Consider the following 27,168-nt stretch of genomic DNA (forward strand, 5'->3'; position numbering starts at 1 on the left):
GTATCACAGCGATATTGTGGTTCTGATGGATGGATTTGTTGCTAAGATAAACATCTTTAATGGCTTAAATAATGTTATTAATTACACCTGTATGAAGGAGACGCAGCACTACTAATTACACCTGTATGAAGGAGACGTGACACTACTCGTTTCAACGCCCTCTGTTATTGTTTTTATGAGCTAATCGAGTTGTCAGTCGTTCCCACCCCTGTCCACTAGGTGGCAGTGTGAGCGCTGCTGCTCTCACGGCGTCGCTCGGTGCTCTCTTGCCTCAAACTGATGATGTGTCGAGACATTCGTGCTACTTCCGCGTCGCCGCTGTGTTCAGTTTTGATTGGAAGTGGAGTTCACTGAGCTGCCTACAGTGTAATGAGAAATAGAAGGACTCTCATACAGTGAGTCCACCTAAACAAGCTTGTGTGTTTCTTGGATATTCAGGAGAGTGGCTGGAGATAAGACACGAAGCAAAGCAAGCAGGAAGTACTCTAGCTTTATAGCTAGCCACTTTGATTTTGGGTCTGTCATTTGCTGCAGACTAACTTATGGAAACATGGATTTCCTCTGTGAAATAGTTCAAGCCTTAGTCGCATTGGCATCTCTAATTGTTATTGTGGTAAGTAGTTGTTATTTTGATTTAATATTGTGTTTGCAGTTATAATGTGTAGCTAGTTTATAATGTGAAGCAAGAGCTGTTGCACCCACTGATTGATAGTGACAGTGTGGATTTCCTTCTGTGTGCTTTTTCCATAATAAATCCATGAGCAATTTATTCATCTTCCTGTACTTTTATGATCCCTTATATTCTTGCTCCGTTTTATTGTAAACACAACAGTTGTTAACATTAATATTGAGGAAATCATGACCTAAATGCTCCAAAGCAGCAACAAGAGTAACGTTAGTCAGCTTGAATGTGGGAAAAGAAATAAACCCAGTAAAAGTTCCATAATGGAAAAAGCAGTCATTTGATTTATTTTGTGCTACAACATCACCGTTCCAAAACACTGATTATATCAACAACAATGGAAGTAATGAAAAAGATACGAGGAAAACAAACTGTAAATAGAATATAACAAAAAGCAGGTCTAAATGAACTTGAAGCATGATACAGGATAAAAACACTAGAAGTTCATAAACAACAAAAGAACAACAAAGGCCGCTGTGTCTCTGCTATATCACAGACCTTTGTGTACATTATGACATTCAGATTTAGTAATTGAAAGTATTACACAATCTACAAATAGTACATGTTCTAAAGTATAGACTACATTTACACAGTTCTCATCAATTATGTTAAAAATGTCTTGTGCCATTTTCAAATGTCTCCCATTTCAGGTGCTCATGTTAGCACATGTCACTGCTGAGATGGTGAACCTGACACGCCACGAGAAGGAGAAATACTTCCTCACCGTGACAGGAGAGAAGGAGCTTTTCCCCAGCCTGCATGATCCCCCTTCTAGGGAGCTCTCGGTGGTGATCCCGGCCTACAACGAGGAACTCCGAAGTGAGTGATTGGGTGGGGGCACACCCAGGTTTGTGTGGGGAACTTCTGCATGGTAACTTGTGCAGTGAGTGACTTTATCTGTTGATGTCCCATCAGTTTTTGGCTTTACTTGAATGAAGACTTAAGAAGAAAATTAAAATAAATGTTAACCCAGTTGAGAAATGTCAATGTAATTACATTACAATGAATATTTACAGGATACATAAAGAATGTACATGATGGGGCACATTTCAACTCTGTGTTTTTGAGGACCTTAAATCTGGTTGCTGCTTCATAATTCCTCTAGTTTACAGCCAATGAATGCACTGTTTACTTTGACGAATGATGAATAGAGCATCAGCAATTGACAAGCATTCAGTTTTGAATCCCATAGTCCCATTCTCTCAGTCTTCACGTTAGAGGCGCTAATATGCGTATGAATGTGTTTCATTACAGTGCCAGTGATGTTGGATGAAGCTACACAGTACTTGGAAAACAGACAGGTAAGTGCTCAGCCTCATGTGGGCAGTGATGAACTAAATCATAATCATTACTTCTTTATTGTGAATGATAAGTTTAACTCAATTGATGATGAAATGAAAGGCAGATGCAGTTTTATCATCCGTTGAGAGAAAGCTCTTATGGCTGGATCAGTTATTCTCAAAGTAATCAGTAGGTGGCAGCATTCAACATAAAATGTGCGTGTTGTAACAATCCATCCCTCATGTTATTTCCTTACTGCAGAAACAGCAGCCCTCTTTTACCTATGAGGTCATTGTGGTTGACGATGGCAGCAAAGACAAAACCACAGAGGTGATCATTATCAAACTTCTTTTGGGGGGAACTTTGTCACTAAGAGTTCGGTTTCCGCTCAACTCACTGTTGCTAAGCCAAACATGTCAAAGTAATACCAATGGAGATTTGTTTTTTGCTCTTTTTATCTCCTGCCAGGTTGCATTGCGGTACAGTAAGAAGTACGGTGCTGATAAAGTGCGGATCCTGACACTGGTGAAGAACAGGGGGAAAGGAGGAGCTGTGCGGATGGTGAGACTGCAGATACTGAGCTACAATACGTTCAATGCAGCACAAAAGCAAGATTATGGGTTGGCTTGTGTTGATTCTACTGAGTCACGTTGTTTCTCTTAAAGGGAACTCTGAGCTCCCGAGGGAAAGTCATTCTGATGGCAGATGCTGACGGAGCCACAAAGTTTTCTGACATTGAGAAAGTGGAGGCTGGACTTAATACCCTCAACCCTAAGCCGGTGTGTTGTGGTGCTGCTCAGTTGTTTTTTGTATAGGGTTGTGAGGTAGTTAGTGTTTGGCCATCCTAAAAATGTCTGTCTATACATTTAGGAGAACATGGCAATTTCCTGTGGTTCCCGAGCTCACCTGGAGATTGACTCAGTAGCCGAGGTAACTGTCCGTTTGACATTTTTTGTAGTGTTATAGACTGTGTCTGTCTCACCATTAAATAACCACTGTTGTCTCCGATACAGCGATCTGTGTTTCGTACATTCCTCATGTATGGCTTTCACTTCCTGGTGTGGTTACTTTGCGTGAGAGGGATCAAGGACACACAGTGCGGCTTCAAGCTCTTCACACGTGAGGCTGCGCTCAAGACCTTCTCTTCTCTCCATGTAGAGCGATGGTGAGGACTCGCTCTCCACCATGCACACTTAATTACTTAGTGTAGCGGCTGTCATGTGCATTTGTCTGTTGAGCTGCTCGTGCCGGATCTTTGAAAACAATAGTCTTTATTATTACGACCAATCCGTCACTTGTTTTTCAATCACTGAAACAAATACGATGTTAAAAGTAATAACATACCTATCCATAAGTAATTATACCGTGGACAAAGTGATAGTTGGAAAATGCTGCCGTAGGCTGTCCAGCAGACACAGGTGTTTCCAATTAATGTGGCTAATTAGACCTCCAAACGGGTTGACGCAAGACAGAACTATGCCCGCGATGCGATGATGTCACCAAGCTCTACGGACCAATAAAAATGTAAGTTGACCCGCCCTCAGTGAAGCAACAAGCTAATATGAGAGTGAAAGAAGATGTCAATTAAGCCCAAACACAGCCCTGAGAAAAGGGGCCTTTCCCAATGCCCAGTTTGTACATCCTCAATTCCTTTCCTTGCCTCCTCTTCTCGAGCCTTAGTCCCTTCCATGGTAGATGCGAAGAAGAGACGCGAGGACAGAAGAGTCGAGGTAACAGGCATTTAACAAAATGAGACAGCTGTTAGCGACACCAATTAAATATGATGTGGATATCTGAGATGATTTCCGTAAGAGGATGCACCAAATCGAGAAATGAGAATAGCCTGAGGTCTTAATCAATTATTGGTATGAAGTGGCATTAATATTGTCTGATGCATTCTAGTCTGTTGTGATTAGAGAGGCTTTATATTGTTTGAACATGAATTATAATGCAACGTTTGAACATCTGTTGTGCACTTTCATCTTTTTCTTTCTCCCAGGGCTTTTGATGTGGAGCTCCTGTATATTGCCCAGTGTTTTAAAATCCCCATCGCAGAGGTGGCGGTCAACTGGACTGAAATAGAAGGTAGGATTTTCATGGAATATGTGGACATGTGTCCTCCCACTGGGCCATCAGACTATAAATATCTCTGTTGGATGCTTTTCTTTTTTTGTGATTGGCTGATTTGATTTATCTTTCAGTTATTCCCTGTTTGTATTAACATTTTGCTAATAATAGCATATTGTAGGTGTTGATTATTTAGTTCTCTTTTGTCATTTATCTGTGTTTTTCGACTTGACTTTTACTTTGTTATTGTTGCTTCCCTATCAATACTTCACGCAATTAATAAAACAACTCATTAACAAAGACTACTCATTGATTAAGTCTTTTCTGATGGAGTTAGTGGACTATCATACTACAAGTATTACTTGAGAATTGAGTGCCTTTGCTTTTGCTCTGCCAGGGTCCAAGCTGGTCCCGTTTTGGAGCTGGCTGCAGATGGGACGAGACCTGATTTTCATTCGCATGCGCTACTTCACCAGAGCCTGGAAACTGCAGTCATCACATAAGATGGACTAGCCAATCAGACGAGCCTTGGTGTCATAGATACAGCCAATGATGGGGCCAGCAAACCTTTGGATGAGGTGGGATTAACAACTGTGTCCGTCATTCACTGTCATCAAGAACGAAGTACAGTATATTGCATCTTTTTCCTCTCCAGATGTCATTGGGTGTGAAGTATTGACACAGTTGTGAGTTCTTCATGGGCCCTGCCTTTTTTTAATGTTTGGATTTTGGCTTGTGATGGCCGCTGTTACGCACACATCTCTGTTGCCACGGCTTTCAGAATGTTCGTATGAGTGATCCGTGTACTAAGTTACTCAATGTTTATTTTGTGGCCAATCAGCTGTGAGTAAGCGAGCCTTGTAGATAAATGCGAAGGATCTGATAATCTGTGTGTCATGATTCGGATGGGTGGAATGAACGTTACTATATGAGAATTTCAAAATGGAGGGATTGTATATTTGAGGAAACATGTCCATGGATTCATGGTCTGTATGACTTGAATCAAAATAAAAATGTCAATGATTTAATAATTGTTCAATTGTACAGCTGCAACAATTAATCAATTAGTCTGTCAACAGACTTCTGCTCTGCAAATATGTGAATAATTGATCTATGGTTAAAATTATTTTTTTTGAAAACATTTGATCATTCCATAATCTCATATATGGTCTTACATTGTGTCAAATTTACTTTTTCTTTTCGTTTAAAAAAAAAAAAAAAAAAAGTAGTTGTTTTACTGTTAATCGGATAACACAAGGTATTTAATGTTGTCACCATAACCAGTAATCATTGAAGCCCTACTACAGAGTTCAAAGTTCTGGACCAGGAAGAGCTGTGCTTGAAAAGAACTGATATATTTGTCTAAATGGTGAAGTTAAGTACTTATCAACTGTGGTATTGTATCACAGCCTCACACTGCTAATGCCTTTCTTGAAGTGCTTGATATCTGACTGCAACACACAGGGTGCACAGCTATGCTCACTGGTTCCCAAACTGGGGACTGGACATCCTTCACAAGGAGCTCGGCCCGGAAATACATCAGTTAAATATTATTTCGAGAAATCTGCAGGATCTGACCCCACTTGCAGTTTATTGAATTGGCATGAAATTAGATTAAATAGCTAAAATGATCATGAGAGCGAGGAAACCCTTTAGTCTCCTAAACCTCGTGTGGACATCTTGGATAAAGTCCAGCACGCGTGTCCGCGGTCAGAGTAAATGAAGTTGTTCTTGGTGCTGTTCTCCATCGCAAGCCTGAGGTCTGCGACGTCGCCAAGATGCGGATGTCGCTGTGGGGCCCCTCGGAGCCCCGGGGAGCGCATCCTGTCTGTGCCCCGCCAGCCGGTCTGTCTGCCCTCTGAGACCAGACAAGACACGGGAGACGGTGAATCCTAATCTGGCTGTTTTCCAGTTTCCGGCCCGGAGTGAGCGCTCGAGTTAAAAGGTGACGAGATTTACATGAAAATGCGATTTCATTGATCCACTGCGGGGAAATGTTTTCAATGCGATAATAGATCCCTAATAGATGACCATTATTCGAAAGACCTGATAACGCATTTATTGCGAGGTTGTTTTCTTTGTGTGCACATTTCTAAAGCTTGAACAAACAGTACTCCTCGGGGGGTTTCTTCCCCCTGAGACCTCGGGTCTTCCCGGAGTACCCGGACTAGCTTTTTGGAAATACCTGCTTTGAAAGACAACCACCTATTTGTGACGCACGGCCGTTTATCCTGGTGGTGCATGTTGATGACTTCACCTGGTGGTGGTTGTGAGGAGAAGAATAAAGCCCGTAAGGTTGTTGACAAGATCCCCAGAGTGCTTTCACTTCGGGCTGTGAGTATTGTTGCGTTCCGCAGCAGTTGCTGTAAACTGAAAATGTCAAACTTGTAGACTCACTGTCGCCAGCCGGGGCTTGCGTCATTAACTGGACTAGCCACGGCACTCCCAATAAAAGATCGTATCCATCCGCAATGCGAAAGACCTCTTATGGCTCCTGTGGTGGAACATTTATCATTAGTGTTTTTCCATAATGTAACTGTGTTACTAAACTCTGGGAACAGAATTCAGCTCATCTTATTATTGTAGGCTATAGTCTTCTTGTATTTTGTGTCTCTCCCTATCTTTCTGCTCTCAGGAACGCGACACAACACCATCTGGGAAAGCAGACAGAACCTGTTCACATGGACGGCGTGGGAAGGAGGAAGGAGCAGGAGGGGGAGGATGGAGGAGGGAGGAGGAGGAGAAGGGGGGGGGCAAACACTTGATCAATAACAAGACTACGTCGCACTATCTTTTCTGGGTCAGACCTCCTAACCATTTGTGGGATGGAGCTATGGTCATTCAATTGAATTATTCCAAGTTTCGGTTTAATAAATACTTAAAGACATTTAAGTGTTTCAACATCACACTTGTTTTCTCTAAGAGAGATTGGAAAGGTTAATTTCCATCACAGCTCCTAACAATAGATACAACAAATTAATTTATATGGAGAGGGAAAACAGACACGAAGCTTGGTTTCACATCACGGTTGAATTGGAGGACGGATGACCGTCTCTCATTAGACAGTTTAAGCTACAAGTGCAGTGTGTGCATGTGCACATGAAAGCAATAGCCAAAGTAGTTATTTAATGGTAGATTTTCTTAAGTCCCAGTTACAACCGGCTCCCAGCACCTATCTTTTGGCTGCACACCATTGGCCAACAGATGCAACCTGATAAGGCAAAAGATAACTCATGGAATGGATGCTTAATTGTCACTTCATCATCATTGCACTGAGATCTGCCCCTTGATCATATTTAGTGTACGATAGCCTGTACATGATTAAATAACCAAACATGAATCAAAAAATGATACAAACAAATATATATATTTAACTTTATGAATGATAAGACAGTAGGCCTATTGAGCAGTATATACTATTGTAGCAATTGTTCTTTAGGAAGGTCTACATCATTCATACGAATTCGTCTGAAGGGGGAATTGAATGTGTGATTGAATTTGTTGTATTTCCTGGCCTCTATTAGAGCCAGTGACTGGAAGAGGGGTGGCTCAGGTGAGGCCACGAACACACGCGCACGTGCATGTGCAGCTGCTTTGCCTGAATCTGAAATCCCTGAAATTCTGTGAAAGTTCCAGGAGGGGGAAGGCGGAGGGATCTTACATGCAGGCGCTGCGGTTCCAGCCAGGCTGACGCCGCCGAGGCTGTGTGGCGCTCGACTGGCGCTGCTGGAGGAGCGGAGGCTCCGAGCTCTGCAAACCTGCGTCAAGGCGGCCGCGGACTGCCAGGACATACCGGAAAGTAGCGTGGCTGCACCTTCAGAATAAGATTAATATTGTAACGATGAGCGATGAGCGATGAACTGCACCAGCGTGGTTGGGCCGAGAGTTATATTTTAATTGATTGCTAAATGAAAACATATATAAGTGCTTATTATAAATTAACTGTACCCACAGGATTGGCGCTCTTTAAAATGGTAAATGTATGCTTATCAAATGTGTGTTTTAGTGACTCATTCTAAAAAATAAATAATTTATCAATATTGAGTATAACATAAATTTAAGACACGAGCATCTCTTGGCTGACTATATTTTTGTTTTCGTCTGACACCTTGAAACACAAAGGCGAACACATAGTCAATAAAGCTTTTATTTTGAAATGTTCAACTGGATGATATTTGTATTGTGGGTGACTTGACACTTCAAAGTCAACACACACGCTCATACACGCGCACGCAAACAAACAGACACACACCTTCGCTGGTCCAGTGTGCTGGCTCGGCTTCCTATAGGCAGGGTCTCCACACGCCGAGGTTGTCTGTGGTGCACTTGTCATCACAACAGAGGTGAGTAAATAAACACCTTGTGTATTTACAGAAATTGCAAGTTTATATGTTATGTCTGTTCTGGTGGATTTGTTGCTAAATTGAATATGTAAGATGCCTGTTGTGAACTATAGTAATATGCTCACGGGTGCTGCCGGGCAACTTTATGTGGATTAAATACTACTTCATATATTATCTTCATATATTGACATGACTTGGTTTCGACAAATACTGATTCATGTTATACCGGAGAATACATCAGTAATCAATAGACAGCTCTAGGCTACTATATGAGCACACATGTAAGATTATGCAAGCTTTGTTTCGGTTCTCTTTGGTACTTGCATGACTGCTAGAATTTATGACATGTTATCAAACTTGGATGATTTTGGATTGCCAACTTTATTATCAGGCGTCAAGGTGTGCGCTTTGAGGTATAAAGTGAAGATCCTGGATGTAGTTGCAGTCCAATGACTCGTTGTATTCGTAGTAAAGGGAAGCTGGCGTGTTTACTTTTTCGAGAAGGGGTGTCCTGGTGATAAAGCATTAGGTAATTAGCCTATCTGAGACTGCAGACTGAGTGACGCCAGGCTCCATAAAGCACCAGCGGCAGACTGATGCCGCATTGAGCTCGTGCGCGTTTGCTGTCATTATAAACCCCAGCTGTCTGGTTTGTATTCCTGCGGGAGACCAGCTTTGGTCATATAAGCAAATAGGTAACAATGCTGACTCACATTTCTTACCTGTGAGTATTTTTTAGATCCATCTTATTAAGACAAAGTCTCAGATTTGGAAACTAACCAGGCTTTTCGTTGTGTGTTTTAGAATAATCGGGCGTCCAAGCCAAAACCGGTTTTAGAAAGAGCGTTTCATTTACCGATTACAAACGCGCTGCATGCTTAGAGTGCTTTTTGTAATATGCAGATGCGCATAAACAAACAGGCGTGCATAAAGAAGAAGAAAGGGGATTGTAATCTGACGTGCAAAAATGATCTTCCAAAGTCCTACAAACACTTTGAGTCAAACATGATAGCCTTCTCTGTACCACAAGAAGTTCTAAACTTGATCACCATCATAAACTTACAGACATATTTTACTGTAGGAATATTTGGGAAAGTTTGAGTGATTTCTCAGTAAGGTGGGGCTGCTGGAGTGATGCACACTAAAGAGTTGATTTATAGGACTCAAAAGGTAACCTGTACATATCTTGGAATAGACCAAATGCTTTGTCTGCTTCTGCCCAACTAAAAAGTATGTGGTATAGAAGAAAATAGACACAAAAACCGGGAGAGCTCTCTTCCCCCCGCCTTCCCCCCTCTCCCCCTGTCCTGTGATGTGTTCTGGCCAGACAGTATGGCTCCTGGGCGTCAGTGGCATGATCATAGAAACAGAGGCCAGAAAGGACATTCCTCATTGTTGGTGAATCTAGAAATGAGCTGGGCCATCTTGCCCTGCTCGGTTTGAAGCGGTATGGCATGCATTTTCTCCATTTAGCAAAATAACAAACCTAAATGTTGTGGGAGTTCAGTTTGATACGGGCATTGTCTCTGTGTCATTGTCCTATTCTGATCCAGCCTAATGCCCAGATTGTTAAATAGGAGTAGGTTTTGCTCCTGCGGTGTTCAGGCTTTGATTTCACCGTGCTAAATTCCCCTTACAATTAAATCCCATGGGCTCTTTTCTACCTAACCACTGAACTATTTCTCCAACTGTGCATTTGTTTCAGCTAAATTAGCAGTTAATACTCTCTCTCTCTCTTCTCTTGCCAGATGATTGAAACTTGACCTGGATTTCCGACTGTGAGGAATAACCTTCCCTGCAGGAGGCTTCAAATCTAGAGCTGCTGGATCCCTTCTGTGCCGATATAGAGAGGGGATTTAGAGTTTGTGCTGCACTTGGGAACTCCTCCACTGTTGCTGCTCTGTTCACACAGACTCACCACGATACCTTTTACCCTTACCTCTGTCCTGGCTTCTTATTATACTTGACTCATCACTCCTGTCCTCGAGGGGACTTTTATCCCTTTAACAGCATCCACCACCTCATCTCACCACCTTTTTATCCATCTCATAATGAACTCCTCTACATCCATTACATCCCTGTTCTCCTTCACAAGCCCAGCGGTAAAGCGCCTGCTCGGCTGGAAACAAGGGGATGAGGAGGAGAAGTGGGCGGAAAAGGCTGTGGACTCTCTAGTGAAGAAACTGAAGAAGAAGAAAGGGGCAATGGAGGAGTTGGAGAGAGCCCTCAGTTGTCCTGGGCAGCCCAGTGAGTATCACAGTTGTAAACGTCTAGTCGTGGTCTAGTCCAACAGATCCCAGTCTGGAGGTCAGAACCCATCCAGGGGGTCATAAGATAAACATAAGGGGCATTAATATGATTATTAGGAAAGAGGGCTAAACATGCTTCTGCTGCATAAAATAATGTACTTTTTCGGACTTGTCCATTGTTTTGCTGGTGTCTTGTGAACTACTTGATACTTGTACCTATCTGGGCCTCTAAGACTTATTCAAATAAAACAATTTGCTTCAGGGCTCATAAGATAAAAAGGTTGGCAACCGTCATTTAAGAGCATGTTTCATACCTGTTTCACACACTATTGTGAACTGTCATCGTGATAACAAACGAGTATATAAACAACAGAAGTTCAGACAAACAACACAATCTGCATATTTCCATGTTTGTTTGATTTGATTCCTTCAGGCAAGTGTGTGACGATTCCTCGGTCGCTGGACGGGAGGCTGCAGGTGTCCCACAGGAAGGGGCTGCCCCATGTCATCTACTGCAGGGTGTGGCGCTGGCCTGACCTGCAGTCCCACCACGAGCTGAAAGCCTTGGAGTGCTGCGAGTTTGCTTTCGGCTCCAAGCAGAAGGACATCTGCGTCAACCCTTACCACTACAGGCGCGTGGAGACTCCAGGTAAACACATTATTAGAGAACATCTTCTGAATGTGCTGTAAAATAATAAGGTCATTGTTGGATTTTATTATCATCCCAGTAAATCTTTTGTGGGTTCCCAAACCGAGACAGGACATTTGATCTGATTCAGTGTTCCCAGGCCAAAAGGATTTGCAGTAATATGATCTTTCATAACAGCATCTGGTCTTGCTCCGGGTGCCTTTGTCTCTGTTCACTCCCTCACTACCTTTTTCTTTCCTTTCTCTCATCTCCTCTCAGTGCTGCCACCAGTTCTGGTCCCACGTCACAGCGAGTTCAACCCTCAACACAGTCTACTGGCGAAGTTCAGGAACGCCTCCCTGCACAACGAGCCTCTGATGCCCCAGAACGCCACCTACCCAGACTCCTTCCCCACGCTGCCCTGCTCCTCCTTCTCCTCCTCCCCTTCTTCCTCCCTCATCCAGTCTCCAATCTCACAGAGTTACCCCAACTCCCCCAACGGCTCTGCAGAGCCTGGTAGTCCGTATCTGATCACAGGTAGGAACCAAAAGCAGCGAGCTGATACTCTGACGCGTTACAGTCTATGTGAGATAGCAGGGAAACACCTGTCATGCCAGCAGGTTTCTGACTTTATTCATGACCTCATGTTTCTCCATAATAACTACTTTTTCAACTCATCCCTTCCCTTTTCCAGCGGAGACTCCCCCTCCTCCATACAGCATGATGGAGACAAGCCCTCAAGAGGATGGGAAGTCCAACAACTCCACAGAAACCCTCAAACTCACATTTTCCTCTCCGCACAGAGGTAACTTCAGTTCACATGAGATATGCAGAAAATAGAAATACATACAATTTAAGTAGTATTTATGCATATTAAGTTGCTATAATATAAGAAGATTTATACAATAAAGATGTTGTTTCACTAGTTATACTGAGGCATTAATATCTCCAGGGAATATTGCAATTCTTTAGCATCAATGTGCTCAAGTATCTCAAATGAGATGTACCATGGCATATGTTATCCTCAATGCCCACCTCTAAATCAACCATTCATGGTGTTCCTGTTTAGATTTACGGCCGGTATGTTACGAGGAACCAGAGTACTGGTGTTCAGTAGCTTACTACGAGCTCAACAACCGTGTGGGGGAGACTTTCCACGCGTCATCCCGCAGCGTCCTGGTGGACGGCTTCACAGACCCATCCAACAACAAGAACCGCTTCTGCCTCGGCCTGCTATCAAACGTCAACCGCAACTCCACCATCGAACACACACGCAGGCACATAGGCAAAGGTAGGCTGGACGGCTCATGCAGGTATTTCATATCAGAACACAACCTTTTGAATAGTTTCTTAACGGACGCTATGTGGCCTGAGCCCATCATACAGCACAGGCGGTGAAAGCAAGCAGTTAGGGGGAAGTTGTTGTTTGGTAGACGTCCACTGAGTCTGTGTCTTTTGTAAGCAAACTTCAGGCTTGTTCTCAGCTTGTCTCCTTGTGCTGAATCCTGTAGGACATTTCTTGTTCTCGTGATGAAAAAGTTTAGAAAGCCTGCCTTTGTTGGAGCGAGAGACAACAAGCCTCTCTAGGTTACAGTAAACTTTGCACTTTGTGGTTTTGAATGATAGGGGTTACAAAAAGGGTCCAGGGCAGTTGGTCCATAACTCACACACACTATTCAGACATTCCTTATTTACAAGCAGATTATATTGTGGATTTGCTCTGTATAATGTATTATGCATTTTCAGGCTGTAAACAACACATTGATGTAATTTGTAAAATATTTGATTACATTGTTTGTCAATAAAAGCTGCTTGGACATGCTTTGACATTATAAATGGTTGTGCCACAGGAAAAGGAACAGGTTTTTTTGTGCAAAGTTTCAAACATTCAAGTTATTTCACTACTATTTGATTGTCTCCTCCATTCCTCTTAAGGTTTACACCTGTACTATGTGGGCGGCGAGGTGTATGCAGAGTGTCTGAGCGACAGTAGTATCTTCGTCCAGAGCCGCAACTGTAATTTCCAGCATGGCTTCCACACCACCACTGTGTGTAAGATCCCCAGCGGCTGCAGCCTCAAGATCTTCAACAACCAGCTGTTTGCCCAACTCCTCTCCCAGTCGGTTAACCACGGCTTTGAGGTCGTTTATGAGCTCACCAAGATGTGTACCATTCGCATGAGCTTTGTTAAGGTACGGAGCTTTCTTTGGTAAATGAAACATTTGGGATGAGGCGACACGTAGCCAGAGAAATGTACGTAACTTAATATGCTGTCATTATGTACTGGATGTGCTGTGTCAATTCCTACTGTACACAAGGAGTTCACATGCCACCCATTCATTTGAATAGTTAACTGATCTGCCATCACCAGCAGCTGAAATACTGTTGTGTGTTCTCATCAGGGCTGGGGTGCCGAATACCACCGTCAAGATGTGACCAGCACCCCCTGCTGGATCGAGGTACATCTGCACGGGCCCCTGCAGTGGCTGGACAAGGTGCTCACACAGATGGGGTCCCCCCACAACCCTATTTCTTCAGTGTCATAACATGGACACATGTTGGTGCTCCTCACAGGTAGTCGTAGAGTCTGTATGTTCTATGTCCAGGTGTTCTGTCCTCTGGGCCTTCTCTTGACATCTCAAACAAAAATACCGGTTACCCACAAGCTTTGTCACATCATGCCACATAACTGAAGCACATGAGTGATTGAATTTGATTTACAGCTCATGTCGTTAAATGATCAAGTGTTCCTTAATCTCAGCCAGACTGTGATAAGGTATTTATTGTCTCTCTTTTTTTTTCTCTTGTCATTGGGACATTAACTGCACTCAAAGAAAAAATATAACAGGACACATTTGAAGGTACTCCAATACTAGTGTTATTACGTGTTGTAAATGGTAATACGGTTATATGTATTCTATTTCCATGTTTTGAATCATGTTTGACTGTGTTTGTTTTTTACTTGTTCCATTAAAGTTGTTTTAAGACTAAGAAGAAAGAACGTTGTCAATATTAAGTTAATAATTTTTTACTCTCGTACTCACAGCAGAATATACACTTCAACTTAAAAACACAGGAACCACATACAGTTAGGGAGAGTACAACATAGCGAGCATGATCAATATTAATCCCAACTAACTTAATGCGCGTTCCTTTTTGTATACAGTTTGTGTGGTTAAAAACAAGTCCTGAAAGTCTGAGCTACAACAGGGCTCCATACATGCATTACACAATTGATTGTCACATGTAACACACACGTTCATGTTCAAGAGACAACATTAGGTGGAAAACTAAATGAATAATTAATTAAGAGAAAAAACAGACTGGAAAGTATCACACACACTCAAAAACACAAAGAAACTGTAATGGGCTTTTTTTCAGCGATAGAACAGACAGGAGGATCAAATTGAGCTCACAGGATGTTTCAGTTAAACTGAGGCTTCGACATCTGAATAACTTTGATTACACAATCGCAATCCAATGCCTGCATGAGTATTTTCACATCGAGACAGGGGACTAACGCAAAGAATGGGGAATAAAAAGTCGATTCACAAGTAAAAGTGAAAAGAAATAGCACCAGACATGCTCAGAAATGTATGCCTTTTGGGGGATTTGGATCAGTTCACCTAGTTCTGTCCACCAGTCTCAAAACGCCTTCAAAACGTTTCTTGATCACCATGTTATTTTTTTCTTCTGCACGGCTGTCTTGCTGGGGAAAGTGATGTTTACAGTGCACGGTTACTATCCAGTTACGCATGACGCGCCAGTGTTTCTTCAGTGCTCTCTGTCCAAAATACAAAGTAAAACACTGACGGGCCGACGTCAACAGCCCTGGAACTGCTGCTGTGATTGGCTGCGGCTCTGTGTGGCGAGGAGCTGCTGCTGCTGCTGCAGGAAGCTGATCACCTCAGGACTTCTCAGCAGTGACTGAGGGAAACAAAACAAAACATATTTCATTAGATACAAAGCCTACTTGTCTTAATCTGCCTTTGTAGGGAAGAGAGCGCCTTGTGCCAAAATGTCTCCATACATTAAAAAAGGGATGTCTCCCAGTCTTGCACAACAAACACAGTAGCTTTCAAACCTGTTCCCTTCGATACTAAGCAGATGCATGCATTTGGACAATGAAGCCTTGCTGAACATTTAGTTAAGGAACCAATGCAACAGATATAACGCTAAGAAAGAGGACAGGCATACAGATGGATGACATATTAAAAAAAGGGAAAACCTGAATAAATGAGGAAAAAAGATAAAGAATGCAGATGCTGTCTTGAAAGTAGGGGGCATTCTCCAGGCTTAGATTGAGACCACATATCCCCTATATATATACATATATATATATATATATATATATATATATATATATATATATATATATATTAAAAAAATAACACGCAGCATATGCCAAGCTACACAAGCTTACAAAGACTCGTCAAATTGTTGTTGGCACAATCAGTCACTCTGTCCAGTTCTGACTTACCAGTCTTTTCTGGTTGAGGACCTGCTCTATCAGGGAGGGTCTGGCTGGCCGGTCGCCCATGGCACCCAGACGCTGTTTGTTCACAGACACCGGACGCTCCTCGGAGTTTTCCTGATTGATAAATTCAAAATAGACAAAAACACACGATTAACTGGGATAGTTTTGTTTGTATTGGTGTTCGGTAAAGTCTGGGGAAAGAAATAGCCAAGGAGCGTGCCAATGATGTAACCTTAGCAATGTGTACTGCACTGCCTACGCCGAGTTTACACCTCTCGTCGTAACATCTCTACATGTAGATATCGTTTATAACAAAAGTCTACCGTACGGTTCGTATGGACAGTCTCCACCAAGGTGAGTTTAAATGAATCTTACGTCGAGCTTTCCAGTGGACATGGCCTGGTCGCTCTTCTTCTTCTTGTACTTGTCCTTGTACATCTTGTTGCGGTGCTTCTTGCACATCCAGGGCTTCCTCTGCTTCGCCACCTGCGTCGTGGTCTCCGTGCAGCCCTCGTAGGTGCACTGTTTGGGTGCGCTGTCGCCCTCCGAGGTGTCCTCGTCGTTGAGCTCCTCCGGGCTGGCGGCGCTGTCTCTGGGATCCGACGTGTCCAGCACGTCGCTCTCCTCGTCGGGGTCGTCCATGTCGTAGGAGGAGACGTTGTTGTCCGGCTCGTGCGGCGTTATCACATTCCTGCTGTCGACCACTCCGCTCTTACTCACGTAGTACCTCTGGCCGTCTTTAGTGAGCAACAGAGTCGAGTCCTTGTCTTTGTTGGCCGATACCGAATTGTCATCTTCACTCATGATCGCGACGAACAGATGCAGAGTTGCAGCAGCAGCTAGCTCGCTGTCAGCTGGCGGTAGAAAGCGGAGCTACCAAACACAGCTGCCCACCCGGTGTCCAATATTATCCGATTTGAAAAGGCGGTGTGTCACAAATACATAGTTTGGGAATAAAACCGTAGGACTTCTGGTCGCCTACCGTTCAACTTCCAGAGGCTTCAAATGTCACCGCTCTCGTTGCATTTCGACAACACAAATGTTCTTCTTTGCTGTTTCTGGCTCCAATTGGACAGAGCGACCCCTAGTGGCCACAGGCAATGCATGCCACGCATGCGCATTGATGCCCTTTTCGTTCGGGTGTTAATAACTGATTTTTTACATTCTACCAGGACATTTTTTGTGCAGCATTAAATAGATTCACTTTATGTACTTAAATAAATCAGTGCACAACAGGGTTGCTGCCTCCTGCATACTATTCTAGGACAATATACGTTTTTATTGACATAGGCTACTGTGACTTTTGTCATGAATATCTTTCCCATTAGTGGTGACATGTCTTTTTGGAGAGGACCTCACAAATTATCGGTTTGGATCTAAAAATAAAAGAAGAGTAGACCCCATATATTACTGCTCCTTCCTTGCGTCCTCTTCTCCGGTTAGGCCAACGTCCAGTGTGATTTCTTATGACAATGTGTTTTACTATGACTTTACATAATATGTTTATGATTATACCATAGTTTGTATAAAATTAGTAGTCCTATGACATACTGAACGATTACTTTTTTATTACATTTTTATGACATAGCCTACTATACTATGACTTTGTTATGACATACTACTATCACATTTTTGAAAAAATAAATAAAAATGTTCATACAACTGAGTTGGACACCAACATAACTAACTTCAGCCCCATTATTGATGACATTAAGTGATTCCTGAGTAACTTGCAGGGGGTGCCGCCATGCAACCAGTCATTTTCATCTAATCTTTCAAGTGAAAGTGAAAGTATTGAAATGGACCAGCGGATCATTACAAAATAATATGTCCTTTTCATGTTTAGGGGCCACACAAAATGTTTTTGAGGTCTGCCTTTGGCCTGCAGGCTACACATTATGAAACTTTGTTCTACAGGATCATTACACTGCCAGCAACCAACTCTAAAAGGAAGACAATAAAGTAAATGAGTATGATTAAAAAAGATTGCAGAAGTGCAATATGTGAGAAAACTGGAAGTTTAGACAGGTGGATTGTTTCTTGCTTTACAGTTACCAAAGTGTCTCAGAAAGTACTCTGGCCTACAATGTCTCCAGTCGGTACAGTGTCATGTTCCTGCAGGTAAGAATAGAAATAATGTGTCAAGGTCTGAGGATCCTGCTGGCAAGATCCGAGGGAAAGCATAGAGGGAGTTGTCTTATTTGCTCTGCAACAGACAGAAAACTGTGAACCACACAATAAAAAGTTCCTCATATTCTTTTAATTTATTTATTAAACTTGTAAGCTCTCATCAGGAAGCGAAAAGTATACTTCAAGGGACAACATTTTTTGTTTGTTGTTAATTAGAGGTTTAAATGACAAGTTTTACCACGCTACGATATTATATTGAGTATTAGGACAACAACCAGATATTTGCTAGTCTGCACCGATTCAATTCAGGGGCTAGCGATCAATATGAGACAATATAATATACCCATTTAAAATTAGTTTGTATCAACTCACAAAAAGCACCTACAGTAAAATAAGATTTGACAATAACATTACTGGGCTCTGTAGGACGGAGGTGTATTTGGACTGACATTAGTACAACATATATGCCATCTTAAAGATAATATGCATCAGTGTTTTCTTTTTGCATTGATGATATTCGACCGTTGATTTTAGAAAGATATATTGATCCAGATCGATAGACTGTTACACTTATATTGTTTGTATATTTTCAAAGCTACATTTGGCTTGAATATCATCTGTTCTGCTTTAAAGTCTTTCCTTGTATGTCTGATAATAGTTTTTATGTAACTGTGGAGAAGCCAAAATGAGTTCCCATGAATAAATAAAGAGGTCTAAAGTTGCCTCTATCATTCCCACTCGATGCTGAGCACCTGCCCCGTCAAGTACAGACAATGTTTGATCCATAGTCTCTGGCCTCAACTGTCGTAACTATGCATATCAAGCACCCCTCTAGTCAAGTGCCACCCCTGCAGATAATAATAATAATAATACATTTATTTATATAGCACCTTTAAAAACAGGGTTTACAAAGTGCTCTACATAGAAGCAAGGTAAAAACACTTTTTGCAATGTCAAGTCATCTATTTCCTGTCTCACCGGAAGAACTTCAAAATAAAAGGACCAAAAAAACATGCAAAGGCACTTACAAAACAAATTCTTGCAGGAACTAGTCAACATATTAATGGAAAGATTTCAGAGTCATTTACAGAGGGTGCTGGGGGAGCTGTAACAGTTCATAATTTCGTTGCCACCATCTCACTCTTGGGGACTGTTGTTGTGATGACGAGCTGCAGCGATGCGCTCGGCCGACCAGAGGGAGGGGATGGAAAGCGTGGAGCGATCAGGCCAGGAGCAAACAAACCCTCCGCGGGAGGCTCTGTGGATGCAACAGGGCCGACGAAGGAGTCCGAGCGCCCCGATGGCCGAGACGAACGGAGGAGCAGAGAAGCCGTTGAGCCCGAGGAGCTGCGAGGTGGAACACTGCAGAACCATGCCAGCCGGGGAGGATGCAATCGCCAACCACGGACCGGACCACCGGAGCACCAGGACCGCTGAGAAGCGACCAGCTTCAGAGCAACAGCATGGATTTGGCCGGCTCGCCCGCAGCCGCCGGCCAGCAAGAGACCGTCGGCCAGCCAGCAAGAGACTGTCGGCTAGCCAGCCAACGCCAGTTTTCCAGGATTGTCCAGGCAGCAGCGGTGGAGAGCATCCAGCAGGGAGTCGGCTGGCTCGTTGGTGTCCGCCGGCCAGCAAGAGACTGTCGGCTAGCATAAGTGTACCTGGTACCAGAACACCTTAGGCCGGAGATCAATGATCGACTTTGTAATCGTATCATCTGATCTGCGGCCGTATGTCTTGGACACTCGGGTGAAGAGAGGAGCAGAGCTGTCAACTGATCACCACCTGGTGGTGAGTTGGATCAGATGGCGGGGGAGTCGGCTAGAAAGACCTGGCAAGCCCAAACATGGGGAACTGCTGACCCGGACTGGGGACATCGTCGGGGGGTGGAAAGAGCACTTTGAGGAACTCCTAAACCCGGCCAACATGTCCCCCGGAGAGGGGGCAGCGCCGGAAGACTTTGGGGTGGATTCACCCATATCCCTGGCAGAGGTCGCTAAGGTAGTCAAAAAGCTCCTTGGTGGCAAGGCACCAGGGGTGGATGAGATCCGCCCTGAGATGCTGAAAGCACTGGACATTGTTGGGCTGTCTTGGTTGACACGCCTTTTCAGTGTCGCATGGGGGTCGGGAACAGTGCCCATGGACTGGCAGACCGGGGTGGTGGTTCCCATCTTCAAGAAGGGGGACCGGAGAGTGTGCTCGAACTATCGTGGTATCACACTGCTCAGCCTCACGGGAAAAGCTTATGCCAAGGTGCTGGAAAGGAGGCTCCGACCGCTTATCGAACCTCGGATTCAAGACGAACAGTGCGGATTCCGTCCCGGTCGTGGAACAGTGGACCAGCTCTTTACCCTCGCAAGATTACTGGAGGGGTCCTGGGAGTTTGCCCAACCAGTTTACATGTGCTTTGTAGACCTGGAGAAGGCTTTCGACCGGGTCCCTCTGGGGTTTTTGTGGGGGGTGCTGCGGGAGTATGGGGTCCCGGACCCGTTGGCACTGGCCATCCGGTCTCTGTACACCTCCAGTAGGAGCTGTGTTCGTATCTTTGGTAGTATGTCAGACACGTTCCCGGTGGGTGTTGGCCTCCACCAGGGCTGCCCTTTATCCGGTCCTGTTCGTGACCTTCAAGGACAGGATATCTAGGTGCAGCCAGGGGGTGGAGAGGATCCGGTTCGGGAGTCTCGGGATCGCCTCTCTGCTGTTCCCGGATGATGTGGTCCTGTTTGCTTTCTCGGACCGTGACCTCCAGCATTCACTGGGGCGTTTTGCAGCCGAGTGCGAAGCGGCAGGGATGAGAGTTAGCACCTCCAAATCTGAGGCCATGGTGCTCTGCCGGAAACCGGCGGATTGCTCCCTCCAGGTGGGGACAAACTGCCTACCCCAAGCGAAGGAGTTCAAGTATCTCGGGGTCTTGTTCACGAGTGGGGGTAAGGTGGAGCGGGAGATCGACAGGCGGATCGGTGCGGCTGCAGCAGTAAAACAGGCGCTGTACCGGTCCGTCTTGGTGAAGAGGGAGCTGAGCCGGAAGGCAAAGCTCTCCATTTACTGGTCAGTCTACATTCCAACCCTCACCTATGGTCACGAACTCTGGGTTGTGACCGAAAGAACGAGATCTCGGATACAAGCGGCCGAAATGAGCTTCCTCCGTAGGGTGGCCGGGCTCAGCCTTAGAGATAGGGTAAGGAGCTCGGACATCAGGGGGGAGCTTGGAGTCGAGTCGCTGCTCCTTTGTGTCGAAATGAGTCAGCTGAGGTGGTTCGGGCATCTAGTCAGGATGCCTCCTGGACGCCTCCCATTAGAGGTTTTCCGGGCACGTCCAACTGGTAGGAGGCCCCGGGGAAGACCGAGGACACGCTGGAGGGATTATATCTCCCGGCTGGCCTTGGAACGCCTCGGGATCCCCCAGAATGAGCTGGAAAGTGTTGCGGGTGAGAGGGAAGCCTGGGTCGGCCTGCTGAACCTGCTGCCACCGCGACCCGACCCCGGATAAGGGCTGATAATGGATGGATGGATGGATGTATGCAAAGTCAGAGATTTGGGGGATAATGTGATTTAACACTTTTAAATTGTACACCAACGAAACACATTAAACCAAAGTAAAGACACAGACAACTTGTTTTTTTAAACCAATTTTAATTATTACTATTATTAATACACCATTGTTTAACAGAGGTACAGGTATTGGTATTGCAACAGGTTGTAATACTGTAGTGCAGCTGTGAGAGCACTTTGGTAAACCACATGTGCCGGAGTGAGTGAGTGGATTTCAACAGCTCGACAAATTCCTACTGATCTGGTCAATATGGTGGCACATTACTGTATATGTTTTATGATAAGAATAAATACAGACAAGTGTGACCATTGCAGATCATCCCTAAAAATCTAAAGGAAATCGCTATTCTTACTCCTCTGGCTTGTCCGTTATCTCACATCAATTACTGGAAATCCCTTTTTCGTTTGCTGTTGCAAAGGAAGTGACATCATTCCCAGTGGCTGACAGAAGCAAAGGTGTTGGACTCTAGATGTGTCTACATCCATCCAAGTGGGATCAGGTTGAAATGGTCTTTTTCAACTCATGGATGTATTGTTTCATTTTGACCTGATGATCTCTTCTCGGTTATTTTGTAGATAGACATATATGAATGTTTTTTTCCCCCCCATTTTTCATAGACTCATTACTAGTAAATAAATATACTGTATTGTGAACTATCAAAATAAATGAAATTATGTTATTTACATAACATATAAACAATACTTCATCACAAAACCATTTTTATGTAAGAATAGGCTACTGTATGTCTGTCATGCTTTCATCTGAATAAATGAAGTCATGAATGAGGTTGTACAGAGCAGAAATTAGGAGTGCTTTCAGGAGTGCTGCTGGTTCTCTGGCATCCAAACTGTCTTCTCTCTGTTTGACTGCACATAGACTGCAGGACTTTGTGCAAATAGGCAGCATTCATAAACTGCTAATTGTGTTCATTTACCACCGAAAACAGTTCTCCAAACACATACAAATGGTACACGGCTGCAACAATTACATCTTTCTTAACTGCTGGAATATGTGGATGAAATATGTCTTCAGTGTTTACATATGAAACATATGTAAACCAGGCTTTATATGTATACATGAGCATTACAAAATATCAAGATTAATATGATATCAATTCAGAATGATTGTGAAACTGTGCCTATGAAGACAAAATGTTGAGTTTGCTACACAAGCACCCAAATGCTGCTGAATTTTGTGTATATCATGTATCATGTCATGGATGAAGCAGTTAACATAATTACAAGGATCAAATGCACCATTATGTCTTAATAGCAGTCTCTGTCAAATGTAAACTGTAAAACTGCAATCCAACATTACAGGAAGGCAACGCCAATACTGTGTGGTGCACAGAATTATAGCACAAATCCTGCCTTTGATCATTATCCCGCACACTGTATTTAACACTTTTGTAAGAAAAACACCTCTTCTCTACGCATTGTCGCTCTCAATTCCCCACATTAGCCTCTGTTAACCTACTTCTACACACTTTTTCCATATTTTCGTTCCTCCAAGCTCTTAGGACAATCCAACAAAGACGTATTCTTTATGAAAAAGGGAAATACATATTAAAAAAATGCTGTGACTAAATGAATGAATAAGGTTCAATAAAACATGAACATTGGTCCATATTCTCATATTGCCTTGTAAAGCTGCTCCATCATAAGGAAGTTTCCATGTCGAGCTTAAATCATCACAGAAGGGTAAACGGTACTGTCGCCCCTTTCTCGCTCCTTGAGCTCTGCAACATGTGCTCAGATGAGAGAACGTTGAAAACAAATAAATAAAAAAGTATTTTGCCTCATTCTTCTGTTTCTTGATGCCTCTTTCTCTCAACCTCTCAATCCACTTTTTCTTCTCTTCATCCTTTGATCGATCACTCCTCCAAGTTTGGAAAGATATATCCCCTGTTCACCCCCAGCCTTAGAAAAGAACTGTGGGGAGGCTGACATCTCCTCCTCCTCCTCCTCCTCCTCCTCCTCCTCCTACATATAGAGGGAGGAGCTGGATGAGGATTTTCCCTCCTTGCTTCTTCTTCTTCTTCCCCCTCCTCCTCGTCCCCTCCGCCTCCTCTCTAGAAGGGCGAGTTAGGGGAATAGACGATACTGGCTGAGCTGATGGAGATGTCATCAGAGTCAGATGGGAGGTTGAGGTTCAGGGAAGGGTCAGAGCAAGTGTCAGGGGTCAAAGAGGAAAGGGCCATGGGCAGGCCAGGGAGGCAACTGGGAGGCTCCGCCTGTAGTGTTTGTGTTGTTGATGTTGTTACTGTTGTCACTGTTAGCATCATCTGCAAAGGCAGTGGCTTCACATTCGGGTGGCGTCCTCGTCTGAGAACCTGCCCCTCCTTATCAAGAGGGGTGGCCTGAATGAGGGAGGAACAGGAGAATATTATGATTATATTCTCCGATGCCGGGATCTGGTTGCACAGTAATCCAGTATGGAGGGGCAGGAGAGACTTGCGCATGTCTTTTAAGTTATTATTTAATTATTAGTTATTACTTTACCCCAGTTGGGTAGTTAGGAGCTTAATAGCAAGCTCAAGTATTACTAGAAGCAGCCAGGTAGGGAGCATGACATCACTCAAAACAATCACTAACAATGACAGTGAACAAGCGAGTGAACAGGGTGATTTCTTTGAAAAGCAGCATTCACAAAGAGTGTGTAAACAGAAAGTTACTGTTGCTCAGTGAAAACATCAAACATCACTTTATACCTAAACAGACATTTAGGAGACACATCACATGGGTCATTTTAAGGGGACTTCCACTTCCTTATTTACCCACTCAGAAATCCAGAAGACACTGGCATACACAACGTAGAGGACAATGCTTTAGCAAAAGACACAAGGATGCATGCGCTGCATGAAATATGTGTTTACAACGATCGGGGTGAATGAGAAGAAGCAAAAAGCCAAAGCACGACGACCACAGAGTGGGGACAAAGCTGTCGACGCAGCACAGCAGCAGCCAGTCAGCTTCACGCAGCAATTTCAGAGACACTATTTTGCTTTGTTTTGATATCTCGATAGTTTGTGACCATCTCCATGGAAACCTGGCGTACCTTATCCAGTACATGGCCGGGTGCTGGTAGAAATCCAACGACCCAGATCTCTGCATAGAAAAGCTGTCGTCCAACTGAATACAAAGAGAAACCAGCACAATCAATCTAAACACCAGTTTACTTGAAACACAAGAAACAAACTTCACTCAGAAAGTTGTATCTGTCTTTGGAGGCAGAACAAACTAACTTAAAAATAAGTTTTATCCCGAGTAAAACTATAGATCTCTATATAAACCTATTCAACAACAACTTTAGCTCTGTCGGCCCAGTTGATTTATGGGTACTGTAGATTCGTGTAGCGGTGACTTACAGAAATGACCGACACTCCTGCAGTGGTGTCGTTGCCCTTCGGACTGGTGTTGAAGTGCTTCTTTATCTTCCCTGCTACTGACAACTGATGCTCATTCTCACAGAGACCCTCATCCTGTGTCAAGAAAAGAGGAGAGGAAACGAAATCAGCGCTTATGGGAAGATACTGCGACTCAATGGATGTGAGCTCAATTAACACCGCTGTACTTACAGTGACCCAAGGGTGCTCTAGCACCTGGAGGGCAGTGTATCGCTGATCCACCTCCACCTCCAGCATGGATCGAATCAGCTCCTTCAGCAGCAAACAAACATTGGCGAGTTAAGTCGGTTTCTCGATGGAGTGGATTTGTTCACAACACACACAAACGGACGATGTCCTCACGAGCATAGACACTCACCTTGGCTGTTTCTGACACGTTGTCCCAGTACGGTAGGGGAAATTCTAGCTGTCCCATTAGTATCTGATCAAAAAGCACTTCCTGATCGTCACTGCTCCTGCAAACAAAACATGTCCACGCGTGCCTTCATAAATAAAATACTTATCTGATCAACAGTGTTCACAGGAATAAAGAAGCCATCAGGGGAGCTCTTACCCTCGAAAGGGTGGGAAACCACACAGCAGGATGTAGGTGATGACTCCAGCTGCCCAGATGTCCACCTTAAGGCCATAACTGGAGAAAGACCAAGTTATATCACGAGTGAGGTACATAAAAGATAATCTGTAAAACATGACTCATACATTGTGTGTCATTCCTCTGCCACTGATGCTCTTACCCTGTTTCTGAGATGATTTCAGGTGCTACATATGTCGGGGTCCCGCAGACAGTGTGGAGGGGGCCGTCCACCACAGTCGCCAAACCAAAGTCTCCCAGTTTAAGGCTTTTGCTGCCGTCCGCATGCTCATAAACCTAAACACATAACAAATGGGGTGGGGTGGGGGAGGTGCATTGTTGTCTGTCACAGGGTCACTAGGGGGCACCAAAGTCACACATTTGCAAATCCTACACATCGTGGCTTTTTGAGAGTGCACATTTCCTGTGACTTTCAGCATTTACACTGGTGAAGTGGTGGTTCAGTGTACTGTACCTGTGTATGCATTAATGGCCTGCACAACATTATAGTAGCACCTCTTAATAAAGTATGACTGCAAACAAACTTTAAAGCTGGTATAATACGTATTAATTCAATTTCAATTCAGTTTATTTTGTATAGCCCAATATCACAAATTACAAATTTGCCTCAGAGGGCTTTACAATCTGTACACATACGACATCCCTGTCCCAGGACCTCACATCGGATCAAGAAAAACTCCCCAAAATAAACTTTGACAGGGAAAAAAGGGAAGAAACCTTCAGGAGAGCAACAGAGGAGGATCCCTCTCCCCGGATGGACAGAAGCAATGGAAGTCATGTGTACAGAATTATTAAATATATAATTAAGTATTATAATATTTACAGTTGCTCGGATGTTTCAGCGACTTTCAACTCATTTTGGGTTTATGGCTCAAAAACTCCTCCCACAAGTCTGACCCGATCATCACATGTAAGAAGTGACTCTGGGTGGTAGACGGTGCAAAGGAGGGGACGAAGAACAGCATTTGAGGGAAGAGGATGAGATGACAACCAGGAGGTCGACAGAAGGGAGGAGGGAGAGAATGCACATATAAAGAAAGCTGTAGAAGGATGGAGCGGGAGGTGTGAGGGCAGCAGGAATGAGTCATCTCTCTCCCCTGTGAGAGTCCAGAGTGAGTGATATCACTTCACTGTTCATTAAGTGGCTATACTGCGGCAAGATATATGACCATGTACACAGTAAAAACACATGCTCCACGTGAACTCACCAGCAGGTTTTCTGGTTTGATGTCTCTGTGCACAATGTTGAGGCTGTGGAGGTATTTGATTGCGTTGGCCAGATTGTAGAGCATGCCACTGGCGTCTCTCTCAGTGTACCTGTTGGCAGAGGTGATGGCATCGAACAGATCTCCCCCCTGCAGAAAATAAGTATGATTGGTAGGCGGGTTGTCAGTATTAGGAAGTTTAGTTTGGCGTTTTCGCACACAGAACCTGACAGGTTCATTTCCAAGTGTTCACAGTTGCTCATCTTTTTCTGCTGGAGGAGTTTTTGGCTAGAAAGTTGAACGAGGGTTTTTGTTTGCTTAGCAGCTAGAGGGGGTAAACTGTGTAATTCCTCACCTTGGTTAAAACTTCTCCTCCTCCCCTGTCTTTGATATTCCCCTTTCCTTTTAATCTTTTCCTTTAATTTAAAATGTTCCTCTTTTTCTCGTATAGGCTTTTTAGCCAGTTCTCAACTCATATTTGTTTACTTTGTGTGAACCCCCCCTCTGTGTGTGTGTGTGTGTGTGTGTGTGTGTGTGTGTGTGTGTGTGTGTGTG

The 27,168-nt window shown here is 43.9% G+C and overlaps 4 protein-coding genes across 9 annotated transcripts in view; 2 read left to right on the top strand and 2 right to left on the bottom strand.

Annotated features, from left to right (window-relative positions):
* The first annotated feature begins 283 nt into the window (after positions 1 to 283).
* On the top strand, positions 284 to 4,913 carry alg5 (ALG5 dolichyl-phosphate beta-glucosyltransferase). The gene is made up of 10 exons (XM_034550927.1): positions 284 to 613; positions 1,333 to 1,501; positions 1,937 to 1,983; positions 2,225 to 2,293; positions 2,432 to 2,524; positions 2,629 to 2,742; positions 2,834 to 2,893; positions 2,977 to 3,128; positions 3,963 to 4,048; positions 4,428 to 4,913. The coding sequence occupies exons 1-10, from the start codon at positions 551 to 553 to the stop codon at positions 4,541 to 4,543; spliced, it is 969 nt and encodes a 322-aa protein (XP_034406818.1). The 5' UTR covers positions 284 to 550; the 3' UTR covers positions 4,544 to 4,913.
* A 3,337-nt stretch (positions 4,914 to 8,250) lies between these two features.
* smad9 (SMAD family member 9) lies at positions 8,251 to 14,239 on the top strand. Its single transcript, XM_034549907.1, has 8 exons — positions 8,251 to 8,373; positions 10,122 to 10,620; positions 11,056 to 11,271; positions 11,530 to 11,787; positions 11,945 to 12,055; positions 12,320 to 12,541; positions 13,186 to 13,442; positions 13,653 to 14,239. Exons 2-8 carry the CDS (start codon positions 10,425 to 10,427, stop codon positions 13,794 to 13,796), a joined length of 1,404 nt encoding a protein of 467 aa, XP_034405798.1. The 5' UTR covers positions 8,251 to 8,373; positions 10,122 to 10,424; the 3' UTR covers positions 13,797 to 14,239.
* Positions 14,240 to 14,262: 23 nt separating this feature from the next.
* On the bottom strand, positions 14,263 to 16,782 carry rfxap (regulatory factor X-associated protein). The gene is made up of 3 exons (XM_034549908.1): positions 16,103 to 16,782; positions 15,731 to 15,841; positions 14,263 to 15,177 (listed from the first exon to the last, which is right to left on the bottom strand). Exons 1-3 carry the CDS (start codon positions 16,529 to 16,531, stop codon positions 15,073 to 15,075), a joined length of 645 nt encoding a protein of 214 aa, XP_034405799.1. The 5' UTR covers positions 16,532 to 16,782; the 3' UTR covers positions 14,263 to 15,072.
* A 4,698-nt stretch (positions 16,783 to 21,480) lies between these two features.
* Positions 21,481 to 27,168, bottom strand: part of dclk1a (doublecortin-like kinase 1a) — a 42,650-nt gene continuing 36,962 nt past the window's right edge. For 3 of the 6 annotated variants that reach the window (XM_034549903.1, XM_034549902.1, XM_034549904.1), the window contains 8 exons: positions 26,617 to 26,763; positions 25,551 to 25,684; positions 25,370 to 25,447; positions 25,175 to 25,271; positions 24,988 to 25,068; positions 24,778 to 24,891; positions 24,468 to 24,541; positions 21,481 to 23,769 (listed from right to left, as the gene is read on the bottom strand). In XM_034549903.1, coding sequence (XP_034405794.1) covers positions 23,712 to 23,769; positions 24,468 to 24,541; positions 24,778 to 24,891; positions 24,988 to 25,068; positions 25,175 to 25,271; positions 25,370 to 25,447; positions 25,551 to 25,684; positions 26,617 to 26,763 — 783 coding nt within the window. In that variant the 3' untranslated portion in view covers positions 21,481 to 23,711. The remainder of the gene's footprint in view (positions 23,770 to 24,467; positions 24,542 to 24,777; positions 24,892 to 24,987; positions 25,069 to 25,174; positions 25,272 to 25,369; positions 25,448 to 25,550; positions 25,685 to 26,616; positions 26,764 to 27,168) is intronic. The other 3 variants (XM_034549900.1, XM_034549901.1, XM_034549905.1) reach the window with 1 other exon arrangement.

Source organism: Cyclopterus lumpus, chromosome 14, assembly GCF_009769545.1.
Source record: "Cyclopterus lumpus isolate fCycLum1 chromosome 14, fCycLum1.pri, whole genome shotgun sequence".
Classification (NCBI taxonomy): Eukaryota; Metazoa; Chordata; class Actinopteri; order Perciformes; family Cyclopteridae; genus Cyclopterus; species Cyclopterus lumpus.